A 20,805-nucleotide genomic window follows, 5' to 3' on the forward strand; every position below is an offset into this window, starting at 1 on the left:
CCAATAAGATTATTTATAATACTAACGATGTAAGTACATTACTGATTACCTGTATTTCTGCTTTCGCCGTTTTCTTCATACCGACATTTATATAAACGATTCCAAAATCGAAGAAATCTTCGTCATGTGGTGGTAAGGTTGTTGGCGCATTAGGTGAACTTGTTGACATATTTTCAGCCACCGTTTTAGTAAATAATGTAATTAGTCTTTTATGGTGTTTTGAGCTGATGCAATTGAACCAAAGGTTTTTAAATCGCGGGTGGGATATAGCCGCAATGGCAGCATTTTCCGCTTCAGGACTAGATATATCTAGGACATTTGCAAATCTAGTTCCAAGACTGCGAAGAAGAGACTCATTTAAAGGCTTACCATATGACCAAGAGCCTTTGTCTAAAATCTGGAGTTTTCGCCTTACAGCCAACAAGGTCGGTAATATCATGCCGTAATATACGTTACTTTCTCCTTGTAAAATATCGAGAGCTTCAGCTTAGGGCTTGACGCAAGATAAGTGCTCCTCTATATAATTTAACTCAGATTGCTCAAAGCAAGCGTATTTTATGTCCTGTGCCTTGAACAACTCAGGAGTTTTATCTTTAATACTTATAATTTGCCTTAAGGAATCGTATAATAAAACCTTTAATTTACCTCTGAAGATTTTGGTCTACCAGCTGCATTCCACAAGGACGTACATTTCGTCATTACTTTCGCGTGCAGTTCGTCAAGAGGTGGCGTTAATTTTATGCATTTAATAAGGTCTGTGGTGGCGCAGAGACTCAAAGTGTGGGCACGGCAACGTAAATGGTGTGTTAAACCTTTTTTACTGGCATCTTGGTCCATTGAAAGTTGAATGGGTATACTATTTATCTTAGACGAGATACAATTTTCCATGGAATCGGTGTCGCTTTCTTCACCGCTTGCTTCAGAATCTTCACTGACAATTGTTGATGAAAGTTTGACACCAAACATTTTAAAAGCTTTAACGAAATTACTTCAGTTATCCGTAACGGTAGCGACGACCTATTTGAAAAAAAAAAAAAAAAAAACACAATAGCCTAGTCACGAAAATCAAAACCTGGAATAATTTTCGTACTTTTTATATAACAATTAAAGACAAAGTTATCAATAAAATCGTATACAGGGTGTTAACTAAGAAATGTACCAGGGTGAATATCTCAAAATGCGTTTTAGCTATGATTTTGAAATTTTAGGGGGTTATAGTGCGCTCAGGGGGTCAACCGACTATGAAAATTTCAATGACTTTGAACCAAGTCTTCAAGGTCGTTCGAAAATTAACGAGATCCGTAAGAGCTACGAAGTTGGTTCCAATTAGAAAAAAAGTTACCCGTTACATATTATGGCTACATAGCTTTGACCCGATCTGATTTGCGAAATATGTAGTCGAGAAATATTGGGTCAAAAACAAGAGGGTCGTTAAGTTGATAACGTAACGAAGACGAGGTTCGGGAGCTAAAATTTTCAAACTAAAGACCCTCACCACGTTGAGGTTGTCTAGAAAATTTCAGTACTCTAACACGAGTTATCAGCTCCCGAACCTCGTCTTCGACACGTTATCAACTTTCCGACCTTTTAGTTTTTGACCTAACATTTCTCGACTTCCTAATTCGCAAATCAGATCGGGAAAAAGCTATGTAGCCATACAATGTAACGGGTAACACTTTTCTAATTGGAACCATGCAACTTCGTAACTCTTACGGTTCTCGTTAAATTTCGAACGACCTGGAAGACATGGTTCAAGGGCATTAAAATTTGCATAGTCGGTTCATTCCCTGAGCGCTCTAGAACACCTTAAAATTTCAAAATCATAGCTAAAACACATTGAGATATTCGCCCTGGTCCATTTTTTAGCACACGGTACATACCTTGTTACAGTCCAATCCGTATTCCATTTGGATGTCTTGTAGCAAAGTTGAAATACGGTCGTAACTGTGTGTCCCTCGAAATCGTCGGCATGCTAGACTTGCCGATTTTCTTTCAAAAGATCTCGATTCAATCCAATGAGCCGTGACACCAAAGAAACTCCTTCGTTTTGCCGACCAAATGTCCGCCATTGTGCAGACATAAGAGACGTTATTTAAGGAATTTTAAGGGTTTTGACATTTTCAGAAAAAATACTTTCAATTCTTCTTACAAGAGTACGACGTTTCATGAAAGTTACTTGTTTCCTTAAGCCGAGATTTTCAAACATTCTTAGCAGGTAGGGATCTTCTACAATACTCAGCGGTGACAAAGAGTGCAGAACAAAGTTTGTTCAGTCCCTATCAAAAGACTCTCGCGTCACTAAAGGGCGACCACGATTACCGCAAATATTTGAAAAAGGGGTCTTTTGTTCGAATTTGTTACGTTTCTCCATTATGAGGCTCTTTCCATGAGCGCACCCAGATCGACCTTTCGGTGTCGACGCATCTGAACGGTCATGGAAACGGGTTAGTGCGATAAAAGTGGTCAACCTTCTTGGCACGACAAAAGAGGTGTTCCGGGGAGAAAATATCGCTCCTTTTTGTTTCTTGGAAACGGTCATCGCATCGTTTTCACTACATTTTGGGTGTTTCTCTCCTTATTCCTTCTATACTCGGTGTGCCTCTTAGCCAATTTCCGAATTGAAAAACAACTGGTAAATCTAGTGCTTCTAATTTCTATCTGAACATATCAATCCGTTATCTTTTTCTCACATGATCAGGTACAATCTGAATTATATATCCAAACTGCTTCACCGTCAAATTTACATTTATATGAACGTATAACTTTGTGGCGTAAGCGTAAGTCAAATTAGTTTGGGTGAAAGTCGAGTTTGACTTAATCCACCGCATTGGGCTAGAAAGAAGATATCAGGATAAATGCTTCAAAGTGCCAGTTAGTAGCACTACAAATGGAGCGATCTACTCATCAGTGGGGGTTCGATTCGACAATGGAAACAGGCGGCGATATCGCGTCGTGTAATTTTCATGACCGTTCAGATGCGTCGACACCGAAAGGTCGCTCTGGTTCCGCTCATGGAAAGAGCATCTATGTAGTTTTCGTAATCTTCCAATACCGAAGAATCGTGCTTCCTTCGTAGGTGCGATTTAAAATTTGATGTGAATTTCCAAGTTCCTTTAATTTCGACGTGTTTCGGCCCACATTTGACGCAAACAGCCACCACTTTTTCTACGTCACTTTGTTCCTCAATTACCCGAAAAAACTTTTCGTCTCACACAGCTGAGCTATTTACTAAATATAAAGATATTCTTATCATTTTCGGTTTTTTACCCTATAAAATAAAGCAATTTGAAATATTTTACAAAAAAATATTTACTGAATAAATATTAGTCAGATATATTTTCGATAAATAATCGCCAAAAATATTTTTTAAGATAATATTTAGAAAATATTCTGAAGAAGTTTATTTACGAAATACGTTTTTAATTTTTTTTTTGTTATTTAACGAACAAACGTTCGGAAAATATTTTAGGCTGTTTATCCGTCGAATTAAATGGATCGGATATTTTTTATTTATTAAATTATCTAGATGAAATTTTATTCGAATAATGCCCATCTCTGGTATCAATATTCCCCAACAATGGTGGTCACTATTTAATGGCACAGCGAAGGTACAGCAGACCTGTCGGAGGGCAGGGGCTTATGAAGTTTAAGGGGCCCTTATCCATTTGGGCTTTTGGGAGGAGGGATGATAAAGCCGTGAGTGCGGGGCCCTGACAGCGACATGTGAGCGAGGCCTTTTCTCACAACACATATGTTTTGCGAAGGAATAAATGAGGGGCCCGAATAAGTACCGCAAAGTGCGGGAACCCCAAAAAGTGCCAGACCTCAATAAGTGCCGCTAAGTAAGGGAACCCCAAAAAGTGCCATACCTCACTAACAAGGAGACGACCCGAGGTGATAATCACCGATTTTGTTCAAAGTCGGGTATAATGTACACCTCCATGTACCTTAAAAAAACCTGCAAGGGAAAAGTTGTGACGGTCTTTCGTTTTGCCATGGCAACCGAAAACGTTTTTGACAACATGATTTGGAATTATTTCCATTGAAAATAACTTGTGAATCTGAAGGATTTTAAGGGTCCCCCAATTGACCAAATTGCATTTAAACTTGATTAAATTTAATTTTTAAAATCAATTTAAATTTTTTTAACGTTTTTGAAATTTTCAAAATATTTCATTTTTTAAAAGGTTTCACAGGGGGGACCCTTAAAATCCTTCAGATTCCCATGTTATTTTCAATGGAAAAACGCCAAATCATGTTGTCAAAAACGTTTTCGGTTGCCATGACAAAACGAAAGACCGTCGCAATTTTTCCCTTGCAGGTTTTTTAGGTACATGGAGGTGTACACTATACCCGAGTTTGAACAAAATCGGTGATTATCACCTCGGGTCGTCTCCTTGTAAGTGCCTCTAAGTAAGGGGGCCCCTATAAGTGCCCTTAGGTGTGGGGACCGCAAAACGTGTCGCTAAGTGCGAGGCCCTAGACGCTCGCCTCGCTTGCCTGTTCTAGCGCTGGCCCTATAGCTACGGAAGGGCAGAAAATTAGAAATCTAATACTGCCGACCCCATAATTTCCGTAGCATTGTCCAAACAGTGGCGTAACTAAGGACCCGCAGACCCCGCGAACGCGGGGGGGGGCTTTTCATTTTCACAAACTATTGGGCCCTTTCATTTTAAGTATTTCTACAAGAAAACTTGTAAAAATGGATAAAAATGGTTTACGTGACGAACTAAAGGCAGGTTTTAAACAATACTAAAATTCAATTTCATTCAGTATCCTACGGTAGATCCTGCGGGGGGCTTGAAATTTGTCGTTACGCCACTGCGTCCAAAGCTTCTAACTGGAGGTGCTTTGTCGGTGGCATTAGCGTTAGACATTGCCATTATCAAGAAGTCATATATCCCGCAACAGTTTACTCCATATAGTGCGAGAAGCATTTTTTACGAACCTTGCCTTTACTCGATTAACTAAAGCAAAAAGAACAAAGGTATCCTTAATGCTTATTCGTTATTTAAATTAAAGAAAATATTTCCATTAATTGAATTTTTTCCGTGAAATAAATGACTGAGAATATTTTGTAAAAAAACAATTTACCAAATGAATGTTCATAAAATATTCGTAAAATATTATTTTTCAAATAATAGTCGAAAATATTATTTTTTAAATTATTTACCAAATAAGACCACGACAAAATATTTGTTTAATTGCTAAATAACTATACCAAACATATTTAGCCTTGTCAATCGACGAATAATTATGTTCAAATATTTTGTTATTTAGTCATATATTCGTTATTCGTCAAATGATTTTTTGCCCATCTCTGTTGAGAAGCTACCTCGGTATACTGACAGATGGCAGCAGCGCTCCGTTCGCAGCTGAGGGAAAAGCTTCTGAGATATCTTTTTTTCGCGCCTTTATTTCACCCCTCTTACTGGCCTCCCGCTCGTCAGCCATTGCCTATGAACACAGCGGGGAGTCTAGCATCCACTCTTTGGGTTCCCGTAATGGCGGATGGGGCTGAATGGGGAAAAACAAACATGGACGCGCCCAGGAAAGTACCGCAAAAAAGACTGTAAGGGCGGAGGGAATCCACTGGTATTCAATGTGGGGATGGAGCATTGTGGGCTCGATTCTAGAGCGGGGTAACGGTCAAAGGGGGCTTCTTGTGTGGGGCGAAATTTCGCTCTTATCTTATTACAATCGGCGACGTTTCGTGTGTCTCTCTGTCTGACCGAACGAACACGAACGATATACTTGTTCTACGTCTGTCTTCCGTTACTAAGCGAGAGGACGACAAAAGGAGAGAGCACGCGACTTTTATTTTTTTTTCTGAGGCGGTATTTGTAAGCTGGTTGAGTTCGTTTTGCTTCTCTGTCTTCAACCTTTCATTTTCACTTTGCCCAGATAATCTCATTTCCGGGTATTTCGCACGTTGGACTGAGCATTTTTATTCTCACAATTTCACAAAGTATTTTGGTCACGAAATAAGTAAACTGTTTTGTTTGCGTTAACCCTTGGAGCCCCTGGTTGTTCAGTTTTATTCCTCTGGTTTGATTATTTAAGTGCGTGGTATGTTTTGAACTTTTGATATTACGTATGTCATTGCTAATAGTAGTATTTCCTTTTGGTTTATAATCGGGCCGATTTTAATTAAACGATAGTTTATCGAAATTTTGTTAAAAGAATATTCCCTAAGGCCGCGCGATAAATTTACGAGAATAATTTCCCGTCGCCGTTATATTGAAAATTTATTTGATTCGGGATTGCCAGAACTGTAATGTTGTGAGCGAGTGATTAGAAAATAAAATGGCAACCAGAATTATGCAAAATTATAAATGCTTATTTTTATTCCGAACAGTCTATGGAACGTTCTAGATTTAACTTTCATCAATAACCCAACAATATATATCCCTTCTACGTTATTGTACAGAACTGGTACTCAAGTGTCTAAGACTAGATTTGTCTTAGTTCATCGTGATTAAAAAATTAAACCAAAACACACTTACACTTAAGTAAATATCATAAATTATACTGAGTAATTTTAACTAAATTCAAACTACCTAACTATAAACTCTGTCTTAATTAACAGCCGAGAGCTGTTCGCTACTAATTACTTCCAATCTACTTAATTACCCAAACAGGTTGAATTGATAATTTCAAGGGTATAATTAGGTTATTCAAATTCAAAAAATAATAACAATCAATTTTATCTTACAGCTGACTTGAGTTAGTTCACAATTACTTTAACACTTTCAGTCTTAAACACGCACTGTTCATACACTGAAGTCAATTCACTCACGTTCCAAACGCGAAACACAATTTATCGCTTTTCTTGACCGAAGACCAATTATACTAATTAAAACCGCAAAGTTACCTCATAACTTTTGACCGACACCAGGACCCCGTCCTGTAGTAGTTCGTCTGACAGCCAAGAACTAAGAAAGACTAAATCTTCTGTATTGACGGCAACGGCCTTATATACTGTTATTTTGTGTTTTTTTTACCCGTCGAGATTTGACTAAAGTTCGAAAAATTGAAGAGATTATATTTTTTACCCGGTTTGATTGATAGTTCTCCACACGGTGGCGCTATATTATTACTTTGATATAGTTTCCGCGGGAGTTTTGAATAATTATCCTTTTTCTAAGCGATATTAAAAGTTAAGAATGAACTACTTTTTGTGTTTTAACGAAATTTTGTTAAAGGGAATATAACCTCAGGTATTTGGTGTGGAACACCAACGCTTGCAGCTTTGGCCGCTCTTTCCTTTGGCATTAGAAATGTTTGGCGCCACTGTGCAGGGAAATTTGAAATATTGAAGGGGTCTTCCATAAAGATGGCTTTGCAGGTTATATTCCCTTTAAGAATTTAACAAAAATTTAAAACAAAAAAACCGTACTAAAGAATAAACAAACAAAGTTCAATAAACAATATATACAGATATTGTATTAATCCGTTTAGTAAAAAAACCCGCCTTATCATAATTGTTCCTTTACTTTAATATTTACCCTAAGGAAGTCAATGGCTCGGCGGTGAACTATCCGCATTGTTACAATGCAACCCGAGTTTAATTCCTGATCACGATAAAATTTAACATTAAAATACTAAAATATTTAATTAAATATACGATTAATATAATCTATAAATATTTAATTAAATGTAAGATTAATATAATTTATAAATATTTAATTAAATATAAGATTAATATAATTTATAAATATGTAATTAAATATAAGAATAATATAATTTATAGATATTTAATTAAATATAAGATTAATATAATTAATAAATATTTAATTAAATATAAGATTAATATAATTAATAAATATTTAATTAAATATAAGATTAATTTAATTTATAAATATTTAAAATGATGTAGAATAAATTATAGTACCTAACGTTATAACTTTGTAAAGGACATTCGCCAAAGCTGTTTTTTAGAAAAACACCGTAAGTTAACAAGCGTTGATGGCTGAGTGGTTAGAGTACATCTCTTGCACGAGGCAGACCCAGGTTCGATTCCCGGCCGGCGCCAAGGAATCGCAAATAGATACTAAGACGAATACCGTGTACAATTGGTGAAACCCTGCCATTGGACGTTGAGAGGTTGCATAACACTCAGCACTCAGTCCGTCCCAAAGTCATTAAGATGAAGTTGGAGAGAAAACGCCCATACAAACGCAACAGATTCAACATCCACAACCGTCATAACACGAACTCAACATCCACAACCCACAACCGTCATAACACGAACTCAACACCCACAACCGTCATAACACGAATTCAACAACCACAACCGTCATAACACGAACTCAACACCCACAACCGTCATAACACGAACTCAACATTACAATAACTAAATACCCAATCAAACTGAGTTAAAACCGTCACGACGGTGCGCGTTAACGAAAAAAAACCAACCGAACCCAACCCAACCGCTAAACAATCCGTTAATGCTTACCGTCACACGGTGGTTTTGCCAACCTTTCGAGAAACTGCGAACGCAGTGAGCCAAGAAACTGCGTACGCAGTGATTACCCTTTGCCCCGATAATGCGAACGCGTTCGCAGGCCTGACAGACAGACCCACAGACAGATACGGTGATTGTATAACCCCTCCTAGGGGACTTTGTCCCCTCGGAGAGGTAAAAAAAAAGTACTGAACTTAAATTATGGGAATAGTTTTAAAATTAAAAATAAAAACACTTTCATGGTTGGCATGAATAAGTATAAACTAATTTTAAACATAAAAACATTTATTAATATATATTTTTAGCAAATTAAATTATTGTTATTTCTTGAAAAACCATATGTTTACCATAGAGTAACCCACTCGCAACGTTTTGTTTTCAAGGCTTCAAATAAAGAAGTTGACCTAAAGGTAATATACAATATCTGGGTAAAAAAAAGTAAGTTCATACTCTATAGAATGTATAAACAACACCATGGCTCTTCGAACTAAATTTTTTAACTCCTCGAAAACAAGTTCACCCGTTAGTTAAGTTCACCCGTTAGTATTAATGTTTCGTGCGCTTCCATAGGGCCTTCCAAAAAAGTGAGTATCGAATTTTCAGCTTTGACCTAACAAAGTAATGGTTAACTTAACTGAATAATCGTGGGAATATTAAAAAAATTATTAGCGCCATCTGGTTTTCTTTAATCAAAATTACCATCATTTACGACTTGAAGTCAATTATTTGTAGTAGTAAATTATCTAATAAAATCAAAACCTCAATATCTAAAATTTTAACTTTTGGGGTTTGTAAGGTTTCAGCATGGGAAGTATAATTAGGCAATAGACAGCACTAGACTGTAGCCTACGTGAGTTACTGAAGGGCCCTCAAAAGCTTCAATAAGGGGCCTCCACATTCTATATTAAAACCCGTGAACTTCGTGTTTTAGATTAAAGAATTTTTCTATTATTTCCTGTTCTCTGCTTGATAGCACTTTAATTGGTTTGTTTCATTTTTTGCGTGCAGCAGAGTACACGACGACGCAATACGCTTTATCGACCAAACTAGAGTTAATCTCGATTTAGGCTTACTAACGATAACGTTAACTACTGAACTTCTTGTTCATGAACACATTCCGTCGTCTTGTTAATTGAACCTGCTCCCCTACCTGTTTATTCCTTTCCCGCTAATTAGTTTGAATTGGCACCATAAAAGCGTTAATATAAAACTTTAAAGGGTTTGTTTCCCTTTAAGCAATTTAAGAAATTATCTATTCTTTTGTTTCATTTACAACACGTTTGACCCCTAACTACCAAACCCATTTTGAAATTATAATAAAGATCTTTCCTAATGCAAAATATAAATTAAAATAGTACACGCCATATATTAATTTTAAGTAACATATTTTGTAGTGGAATTTTTAAATAAAGTAACTTCAATGCCGGTTCAACAGATAACTTTCAATCGGGTGATCAAATTAAAATAATACATCTAATACTATACTATAAGAGGGTCTTTATGATGTACTACGGAAAAGCATCATAAGGGTTTTCTTCGGAGGCGCCACCTTACTTGGAACCACCTGCAAAACTAATTAAAAATAGTAGAGTCCGCTAGTGTATCAAGTAACGAGTTCAATATCAACTTCGGAACGCAGTTTATTTAATACAGTTTCAGTCTCTTTATCTGTTGTTTAGGCTTCCATTATACTGGCTAATAAAAGCGCGATATAATTAATGACGTTATAAATTTTAATGGGAGAATCCGATTTTACGCTCAGCAATAACCTTTTAAAAGACTGCCTGCCTAAAAATAGAACGACCCTTTCCAAACCCTCGCTCTCTCCCTGAGCTCCTTGGAATTGATTAAATATGAATCTACTGTCCAAGCGACCTCTACAAACTGTTAATTACCGGAAACGCGCCAAGCCCGCTTTCAACTGCCATTATTGTCACACGCGCTTTTCCATTTAAACAGTTTTCTATAATTTCCTTTGTATACGATTAATTACGGGTGTAATGGGCGAATCCTGTTACCAAACTCCGATACTTGTATACCAGTTTATTGGATTTCGGTTGAAAGCTATTACCGTTAAGTTTTGTTTGATATATTTTCTCTTGTTAAAGTGCGGGGTTCGAGCTTTTCAAATTGAAAGTTTTTAATACATGTATAGACTTTAAAATAAATTTCAACGTGTTTTTTGCCCGAAAGTTTTTTTAAACCTTTGGTAGAAAAGGGGACAATGAATTTTTAACTACTAATATTATCTGTGAAAAATATTAATTGATTTCAATTAATTATTAGTTTTAATTTTTAGGTATAAAATAAAGCATAAAATTATAGCTGAACTAGTATTTGTTTAGGCCTTTATAACAAATATTCGATTCAGTTTGTTAGATGGCGCCACTTGCTCTGTGACAAATTGTGACTTACGTCTACCAAGATTCATTCGTTTAGCCCGCAACGGTTAAAAATCGTTTTCGATATCGGTGAAAATATTATTTCAAGATAAGATAATTCACCCGTATTTATATTATCGATTTAAAAATTGTTAAGAGTGCAGATGAACTGATTGTGGTTAAATTTATAATTAATTTGATGTTTGAAGTTAATCTGCACTCGCGACGAAACTGAAATAGATTGGTAACTATTTATTAATTAACTTAATTATTGGGCTTACAATATCTTACCATATACGAGAGAGAGCATTTATTGCTATTTATATTAAATAGTAATATTAAATGAAATTGTTGTACATTTTTTCTTAACAAAGATACTGAGCTATTTTACCGAAAATAATACGTATTTCAATTGAATTTGACAGCTCCAAAATCCGCACTTGGTCGATCCGGCGTTTCGTTTCGGCACAATCCCTTATGGCAACACGGAAGCCGTCTTGAAAGACAACAAACCAGAAATGTACGCTTACATGAAACGATTCAACCGTTCCACGGTCGACCTGGGCATCGCAGCGGTCAAAGCAAGGTCAGCTAAGATATAATAACCAATTTTTAACTTACTCGTTGTAAAAATAGTTTCGTGATTTGAAGCATTCTCTTTGTTGGAGCTTAGCCCAATGATGGAGAAATAACGTGCTATTTATGCAACGAAAACTAAATTAAATATTTTGAGAAATTTAAAGTAATGAGGAAGGTTTTTACTACCACTATTCTGAAGATGGCGCTAAACAACATTAGGGGGCTTTCCTGCTTTTATTTAATAACGGATGCTCTATGGCACCTAGGAGCAACCAGCACAGCACCCCACACAAGGAGAACGCAACCCGTAACAAGGCGTGCATTTTCTTGTGTACATTTTTCATTGGGTAGACGCTTAAGCGCCTGCTGCCTTCGGAAGGGAGAAATTCAGAAATTGTTTCCCCCCCCCCCCCGCCCGTAAAACGTTCAGCGTAAAGGCTCGTCCAATGACATTTGTACACAACACTGCGTTAGCGTGTTTAACGGCTAGCTGCGTTCTCCGTGTGTTTGTTGCTCCTAGGTTGCGCACTCCAGTTAACAAGTGACATCGATCGTGCATCGCCCGACGTTGTTAAGTAGACGGTGGAAAGCCCCTAATGTTATGTAGCAGCATATCCACTAAAGTCGGATTAGAAATCAACCTCATTAAGATACTCATTTAACTGTCTTCTATGATTTCGTGGTAAAGGTCTTTGGATGCCTTCATCTACGACGCGACGGTACTGGAACATCGTGTCGGCCAGGACCACGACTGTCGCCTGTTGACGGTCGGCTCTTGGTACGCCATGACCGGATACGGTTTTGCCCTGCGGAAAAACTCCAAATACCTCAGCAAATTTAATAATTGGATGATTGAATACAGAGAGAATGGTGTGGTCCCATCGCCGGATGACATACTGTAGTTGATTTCTTCAGCGCCAGATGTCGCGCTGAACCATTGCATTGTTTCCCTTTCTCCCCAAATGTAGGTGACCTGGAACGTCTGCGTAGTTTCTGGCTTCAGGGTGCTTGCAAACCTAAGCAGGACAAACGCAACGCCAGCCACCCTCTGGACGTCAGTCAGTTCATGAGCGCTTTCCTTCTCCTGGGCTGCGGCATCTTGCTCACCGGTGTCCTTCTGGGACTGGAACACTTCTACTTCAAGTACATCGGCCGCCTGCTCGCCAAGACGGACAAAGTCGGCTGCTGTACCTTAGTTAGTCGAGTGAGTCGCGTTTCGTTCATTATTACATGACTCTCTTTGGCCGCGTAAGCCTCGTGATAATTCGTAAGCAGATGAAGGATGAGGGGCTAACAACTTAGAATTATTCTGTGTTCTGATAACCTAATCAGTGAGTGATTACAAAGATTACAGAATTATTAATGAGAAGAGCTATTACAGGGTGATAAAATATAGGTTACCGACATATTTCAGGGACGTTAGTGGCTACAGAACAAGTATGCATAGTGATAACATTGATTACAGAATGATTACAAGGTGCTTACAAATTACAGGATGATAACATATTGATTTGAAAATTATTACAAAGTTATTACAGGGAAATAACAGTTTGATTACCAATTGATTACGGAGTCCTTACGGTAATTTAAGAGTGATTACAGAGATAGGGCCATAATTATTTAAGTCAGAGTATGCACCGATATGTAGTCAGTTTTTGCTGGGTAGAACATGGGATTCTATTGGTATAAGCGATGTATTTTTGGTTCAAATTAATGGGGTGTTTCTCGTGTGACCACAGAATATGAGTGCTCACAAGCCATCTCTGAAGTCGCTCAATTCCAAGAGTAAAGATGGCGGCTCGTCGGAGGTGCAACACATCTCGACCATTTCCAAGAGTTTATCTAGTCGTAACAAACGCGGCTGTACCTGCGAAACGTGTGATTTGGCGCTCAAAATCATCAACAAAGAATTGGAACTCGCTCGTAAGCAGACGTTGGAGCTCGAAAAGGAGTTGGAGAGCAGGTTGGCCGACTGTTTTATTATCTTATTTTTACGAAAGAGTGCTTTGCTTGTTCGTTCCATATCTGACGAGGGTACCATAAGTTAATAAATCTTTGTGTTTAGTATATAATTTCCCATCTTTCACATGTTTAATTTTTACTGAATTTTTTTCCACACATTTTTGTTGGACTTGTCTGGTCGTCATAGTGTGCAACTGCCCGTTTTTAAGTTGCGCGTTTTTTCTACTAGAGGGACTGATGTTTTTTGGTATGACATCACTCTACTCCATACCAGTTTAAAAATTTAAAACAACGGATTTTTATTGTGCACAATATTAAAACTATAAATATTAGTTCTACAATAGTTTGGGCTTGTTTAGACCCTCCTCGGGAAATCAATTTATACAAATCCGTTCTTTTAAATTGGTAAACTCTTATTTAATGCACAAGAAGCCAAAACAATTTAGTTACAGCTATCCACAATTATTTAAACTAACTGACGCTCTTAATGGGTGGTAGTTAATCCGCCACTGACTGTCCAATGAATGTTGTAATGTGGCACTTATAAACTTCCGTTTTCGAAAAGATTTGTTGACGCGTATTTCTTTTCAAGAAAGAAGTGAGTCAATTAGCATTTTTAGTTTGCATAGATTCACGTAGCAGTCAAGGTGAGAAGCAATCACTTTGTGTTTTTAAGAGCGAATCGAGCAGTATATGGTTTCTCCAGCTGGCTCTGCAAACTGAAAAAGCTAATTGACTAACGAGAGATTAAATACACTTCAACAAAATGACGTTGCCATACGTGCACAGTTCAGGGCCGCCGAGAGCGGGCCCGGGCCCCGGGAAAATATAAGCTACGAACCACAAGAGAGCTGTTACTACTGGGGATAGCTATACTTTTTCGGAGAGAAACCCGGGAGAAGTATACACTCTTTGTTCCAACCCGGGCCCCTAGCATGCAGGGATCCAGCTAATTTGTACCGGCTACCCCTTCTCTTGTCGGACCCGCTCCCCTCTGGATGCAAGAAATGATAGGCTCTTATAAGGAACTGTCCTGTAATTGCAAAATATATCTGTTGTCAGAGCTCCTATTACTGGAATCTCGCTACTGAAAGACAAACGCCGCAAGAAAGGCTGCAAGAAAACGCCTCCTCAACTCCCCAGTCCTACGGTAGATGGTGACACGTTCGTGGCAGAGATCGAAACCGCGCTGTGAAAACAGGAACAAAAACATATTACTAATAAATCAAGGCTTTAAAAAAACGTTCCCAACTTTATGGTTGTTGAACGCGTTACGTATAAATAACAATATAATTGTTAGCCCGAATTTTAAAGATGATTAACTTTGTAAAAACTAAAATAACTGCGTATCTTTTGTAAACATCATTTATTTTAACTTTTTGGCTAGAAAAAAATTATCTAGTAAAGTGCTTTAAGATAGTCGAAATGAGCTTATACAAATATGTATCAAATGAAGAGTGAATTGTAATGAAATGACACCGTATTGTAACCGAGCCAACCCAACTGGGAAATTAAACTGCGGGAGCAAAGTAAATAAATGGAATTTTAGAGGCCGAATAAATTGTATTCCACAAGTTGACAACGCGTTCATTCAAACCCCGATTTGATTTATTTATTTTAGTGAACTTTAAAAATAAAGTATAATACAATAAAGTATAATACAATATAATAAATTATATTACAATAAAGTATAATACAATATAATATAATAAAATATAATATAATAAATATATAATTAAAAATATAATATAATAAGTATATAAATAAAAATATAATATAATAAATTTATAAATAAAAATATAATATAATAAATATATATAAATAAAAATATAATAAATATATATAAATAAAAATATAATAAAATATGTAAATAAAAATAAAATATAATATAATAAATATATATAAATAGAAATATTATAAAATATTTAAATAAAAATATAATAAAATAAAATATGTAAATAAAAATATAATATAATAAAATATAATAAATTTATTACAATAAAAATATAATAAAATATGTAAATAAAAATATAATATAATAAAATATAATAAATGAATAAAAAGAAAAATGTAATTATAATGTTATAAATATATATAAATAAAAATTAAATGAAATATAATATAACAATATATAAATAAAAATAAAAATTAAAATATAACAATATATAAATAAAAATAAAAATTAATTATAATATAATATATAAATAAAAATAAAAGTTTAATATTATGTAATAAAATATATAAATAAAAATAAAAATTGATATAATATATAAATAAAAATAAAATAAAATAAAAATTAATATATGAATAAAAAAATTATGGTATTATGAGATAAATCTGTTTTCGGTTTATTCCATACATACTCTGCCCCAACGGAATCAGAAAAACTTTCTCAATTTCCCCGATTTGGAACACTCCTGGGAGGCCACTGAATCGATGATATCGTGTCTAAATATCTTGGAAATCAACCTATTCGGCAATTTATAATTCGGTCTACCTGATAATTGCAGGACTACTGTAAAAGTAGCTTAATTTTCTAGTTGGGTTTTATAAAAGCATTGCGAAAAAATTCACTGTTATAAAGCGTTGCAAATGAATTATAATATTAAGATGAACATGGCCCAACAAAATAGAGCTACAAAAATGAAAATGGCCCAAAAATAGAGCTACAAAAAATATAGTTTTTGGCTAAAGCCTATAAAGGCAATTTTTGCAATATGAATGACCACTTAGACAATATGTAAATAAGGTAGTAGCGTTGTTAACTTTAAGTTTTCATAACTAAACTGATTTTGTTTTGCCTCAACTTACATTTCTTTTGTTATAAGGGGTAGCATTCTTACCCCGTTCGTTATCTTCTGGTTTTTATTTGCTTGCTAGTCAATGCTTCAGGAATGTAAACAGAAGATGCTGACATCTACTTTCAAGAACGGTCATGTATCGCGCTAGACAATTGTAAAAGTAAAAGCTTGAAATAAATATATTTCCAAATGTAATCCCGGCATAGAATGAGCTATTAGCCCGGTTATTAAGTACCAGGATGGGAATTGTCAAATCTAGCGTGTTTTTGAAACACACACGTCTCAAAATCTATTAGATAACTAAGTATTATGTGGAGTTTATTTGTATCCTTCTGAAGTTATATCTTGGGTAATCGTTATTTTATTATTGTTCGTAAAACTGCTTCCGTATGAACAATTTACATAAATGTGTAATTCAGCAGACCGTGCTATTTTGTATAAGTTCTCAAAAGTGAATTACTTAACACTCAAGCTCAAGAGCCAAAATCATCAGGTAAATGTTTAAAGAAAAATCTTTAGTTTTCGTTCGAATTTCATTCCGTGTAACGGAAAATTGTTGAGACACAGAATTTCCAATATAAATTCAACAAACTAGGAAAACAACTCTGAATTGAACCTTCAGTCCACGCTCAATAGTCGGTTTGAAACCATCAAGCCAGGTGTCGCTGGATAGAGTGCCATTCGTAATAAATTTTAATGCTCTAATAGCCCATTCTGGTACTTTTCACTCAGTAAAAAGGCTCACACTTTCGTTGCTAAAAGCAAATTCAACCTTAAAGTAGTTGTTACTTGGCCAATAATGGCAAATGTATCGTATAGAGAAATGTGACTAGCGGCCACGCTCAGTGAAACTGTTTTAATTCCACCTTTCACCCTTTCTTGTTTGCCAAAATCATTGGTAGAAGTAGTTGAGTTTAGTCTGCCAGGTGCCAAATGTAAAGAAAGAAATATACCAAATAAATTGTTAAATTGAATATCACTTTTTTTCTCGACTACCAATTACCGATCTCTGGATCATTTTGAATTGGCCTCCTATGACCTTTAACATTCTTGGATCTGCTTAGTGGTTTGTTGTCGAAGTAGTCCGTAAACCTTTTGGTGCTTACCTCGTGGAAGTCGGAGTAGGCTATACTCAGTTTAAATAATAATAATAATAATTTCAATAAAAAGGTAAGTTAATTAAATAAATAAATAAGTAAAGAGTTGTTTCGTGTTTAAAAAAGTTCAAAGTATTATAGATTGGAAAAGCTAAATCCTAATTTAAACCCTATTACGGTTAATGACTGGAATAAAAGAATACAAATTATAATACTTAGCGAGGCTTATACTCAAGACTAGTTAAAATGTCATCTAGCTACTTTAAATTCCATTAATTTAGGTGGCCCTGTTTACAGTATGGAGGTTGACGTTGACAGGTGCCGGGAATATTAGCCTTCCTTCTAGGGACATTTCAAGCTGATAAATGAAATGGCTTCCGGCTTCTTCTTCAGTCGCCACGGGTGCTCAGCTGTCTCGTGGCAAGACCGAACAAACTCCGAGATAGTGGATTTTCTGAAATTTGGATTTTTCAACGGTAACCCAGGAAGCTTTCAAATGGAAAATAGCTTTTTGCACACAATCCCTAAGGGATAAGTGTGTACTATTTTCACTTGGTATGTAGCCGCCGTTGTCGCTGCCGTCGTGGCCGCCGTCCGAGGCATAACTCTCGACAGGCTGGTAGTAAAATGGAAAATGATACGTAAATCGATTGCCCAGTTTAAATAGGATCCCAAGAAGTTGGTCATTTGCGCATTTTAGAGCTATTTAAAAATTTTCGTTTTTAAATTTGATTTGCGTGCCAATTAAAAATTCAGAATTCAAGCACTTCCTAAATCTAAAAAAAATTCTGCGCGTAGTTTGACGTCTTCTATCTATAGACACCAATTTAACTGTCTCCTGTTATTCTCACCGCCTTCCCCCCAACAAACTGTGTCCATTGCCTATAGATACTTTCGGCGTGCATTTTAGGGCACCTCACGTTTGTTACTATAAATTTTTTCAGTGGTGATTAAAATCGATATGAATGCACTAGTTTGTTGAGAAAGTGCCGCTTGTGGTAAAAATTCCTTTAGGTTGTTATAGTGCGCTTATTAGGGTGGTTGAAATATTATTCCAAATAAATAGGGTGATTGTTATATCGTTGTAATTATTTTGTTTGTTAGTGTTTGACTGTTAAGAATAAGTGCCCTTTATATGATAAAGGACAGGGTTATTGAGTTACTGTATAGGGTGGTTGATATTTTGGTGATATTAACACTTACGTTCTTACCGTGCGCTTATTAAATTAATGTAGAAGTACAGTATTAGGATAATTAAAAAATAATTAAAATTTTGCGATAATTAAAAATAAATTTCCTTTATTCAGTTAAAAAAGTGAGAGTTTTGAGATAAAAAGTAAGTTCAGTATTGGGATGATTAAAAAGTAATTCAGTTTTTGTCAGTTAAAAATGTAAGACTTTTGGGATAATTAAAAAGTAATTCAGTTTTTGGCATTTAAAAAGTTAAGACTGCGGGGAACTAAAAAATATATATTTATTTATCTTTCGTATTTATTTTAAAAAAAAGGAAAATTAAAAAAAATATTTTTTACATGTATATAAGTTCAGATACTTTTAGAAATAAAGTGAGTGTTCAGACTGAAGTCTATCCTGGTCCGTACCTACCTTCCTACTTGCACCATAGCTGCTTTACCCTAGCGTGGATGAAGTGTTCCACAAGACGTTTGGGATAATTAAAAAGTAATTCAGTTTTGTCATTTAAAAAGGTAAGACTTTTGAGTTATTAAAAGTAAGTCAGGTTTTGTCAGTAAAAAAGGTAAGAGTTTTAGTTAAAAGGTAAGTACTGTATTGTGATAATTAAAAAGTAAATCAATTTGTGATAATTAAAAAGTAACTTAATTTATGGCAATTAAAAAGTTACTCAAATTGTGATAATTAAAGTTACTCAAATTGTGATAATTAAAAAGTATGACAGTTTTGTTATAGTCAGAAAGGGAAGAATTTGGTCGTTATTAAAAAGTAAGGCAGTTTTATTGTTGTTAGAAAGGGGATAATTTAGTTGTAATTAAAGAGTAGGGTAGTTTGGTTATAGTTAGAAAGGGAAGAATTTTGTTGTAATTAAAAAGTAAGACAGTTTTTTTATAAGGCAGTTTGTTTGATAATTAAAAAGTAAGTACGTTTTTGGGATTTATAATCTTGTTTTTAAATTGTTCTTATTTTCCAAAATGTTTTTTATTTTATCCAATTTTCATCGTGATAAGTCCTTTTTATTTTTTAAAAATTTTGTTTACAAAACGCCACATTATCAGAAATTTTGTGACTTTGGCTTTCAATTCGCTTTTCCTCCTTAGTTAAAACTTACACAAATGAAAATTCAAATTAGAACTTTTTCCTTTAATTTATATTACAGTGTTTGAGAACCACTAAATATAAAATTAGTATTGGGTTAGTGTTCGTGGTTTCATGTTAATACCCCTTTTAGATCTTTCATAAATTGAATTTGAATTTCCATACATACGACTTGCGCAATTGTTCCACCAGGTTGATCACGAGCTAGAAGTCATTGGCGATAGTTCAGTTAAAGACCACGAGTAGCGCGGGTTAGCACACGACTTTTCGTTTTAGTTCATTTTCCCTTAAGACCCAATAAGATAAGGGCTAAATTTGGACTTAGAGTAAATCTGTAATTCTCCTCGGATTCCTTAATCTTGAAATATTTCGAACTCTTAATCTATCAAATGAGGAATTTTATTAATTATATTTTAGTTGTATATCATAAATATTTACTTTAATTTAAGTTTAATTTAAGAATAAGAAATATCCGAGGGTAACAAAGAACCAAATTTTTGTAACCCCAAATAAGCATCATATATAGGTAAAAATAGGGCTCGGAATTTTTCTACTTTTATCCGTTAATTTCGCGGATATTCGTGGTTTACCGCCAAATATTTTAGTTTTAACCGTATTTTTATAAATAAATTCATTACAAATTGATTAGAAAAATTAATCGTTAAAGTTATTATTAGGTTTTTTATCTTTATATTAACCGTTTCGTTTACAGAACGGATAATTGTTTTAATAACAAATTTCATTAGAACTTGATTGGAAAAAATAATCGTGAAAAATATGAAGCGGTTTTTTTAGTTTAATATTTACTGGTTTGTTGAGAGAACAGATAATTGTTTTTATAAAAAATTTATTTATTTACAATTTGATTTGGAAAAAATAGTCGTTAAAGATATTATTGCGTTTTTTATCCCAATATTTACCGTTTTGTTTAAAGAATAGATAATTGTTTTTATAAATAATGTCCTTACAATTTTACTGAAAAAATAATCGTTAAACATATAATGCGGTTTTTAGTCTATATATTTACCACTCCGTTTATCGAATAGATAATTGATTTTATAAATAATTTCATTAAAGGTTTCCTGGAAAAAATAATTGTTAAACATGTAGTACGGTTTTTTATCTTTATGTTTACCGTTAGGTTTATGGAACAAATAATTGGTTTTATAAGTAGTTTCATTCCATTTAAATTCCATGGCATTTGTCTATTTTCGTTCTTCTCGGAA

General features: G+C 34.9%; 1 protein-coding gene across 3 annotated transcripts in view; it reads left to right on the top strand.

Moving 5' to 3' along the window:
* Positions 1–15,040, top strand: part of LOC149961125 (glutamate receptor ionotropic, NMDA 2B-like) — a 176,902-nt gene extending 161,862 nt beyond the window's left edge. For 2 of the 3 annotated variants that reach the window (XM_090175008.1, XM_090175000.1), the window contains 5 exons: positions 11,277–11,437; positions 12,119–12,300; positions 12,399–12,634; positions 13,170–13,393; positions 14,455–15,040. In XM_090175008.1, the coding sequence (XP_090031134.1) occupies positions 11,277–11,437; positions 12,119–12,300; positions 12,399–12,634; positions 13,170–13,393; positions 14,455–14,587 (936 nt within the window). In that variant the 3' untranslated portion in view covers positions 14,588–15,040. Of the gene's footprint in view, positions 1–11,276; positions 11,438–12,118; positions 12,329–12,398; positions 12,635–13,169; positions 13,394–14,454 lie in introns of those variants that run through there. The other variant, XM_090175015.1, reaches the window with a different exon arrangement.
* The last annotated feature ends 5,765 nt before the right edge of the window (positions 15,041–20,805 follow it).

The sequence above is a fragment of the Leiobunum rupestre genome, chromosome 1 (genome assembly GCF_980474605.1).
Source record: "Leiobunum rupestre chromosome 1, qqLeiRupe1.1.hap1, whole genome shotgun sequence".
In the NCBI taxonomy this organism is placed as follows: domain Eukaryota; kingdom Metazoa; phylum Arthropoda; class Arachnida; order Opiliones; family Sclerosomatidae; genus Leiobunum; species Leiobunum rupestre.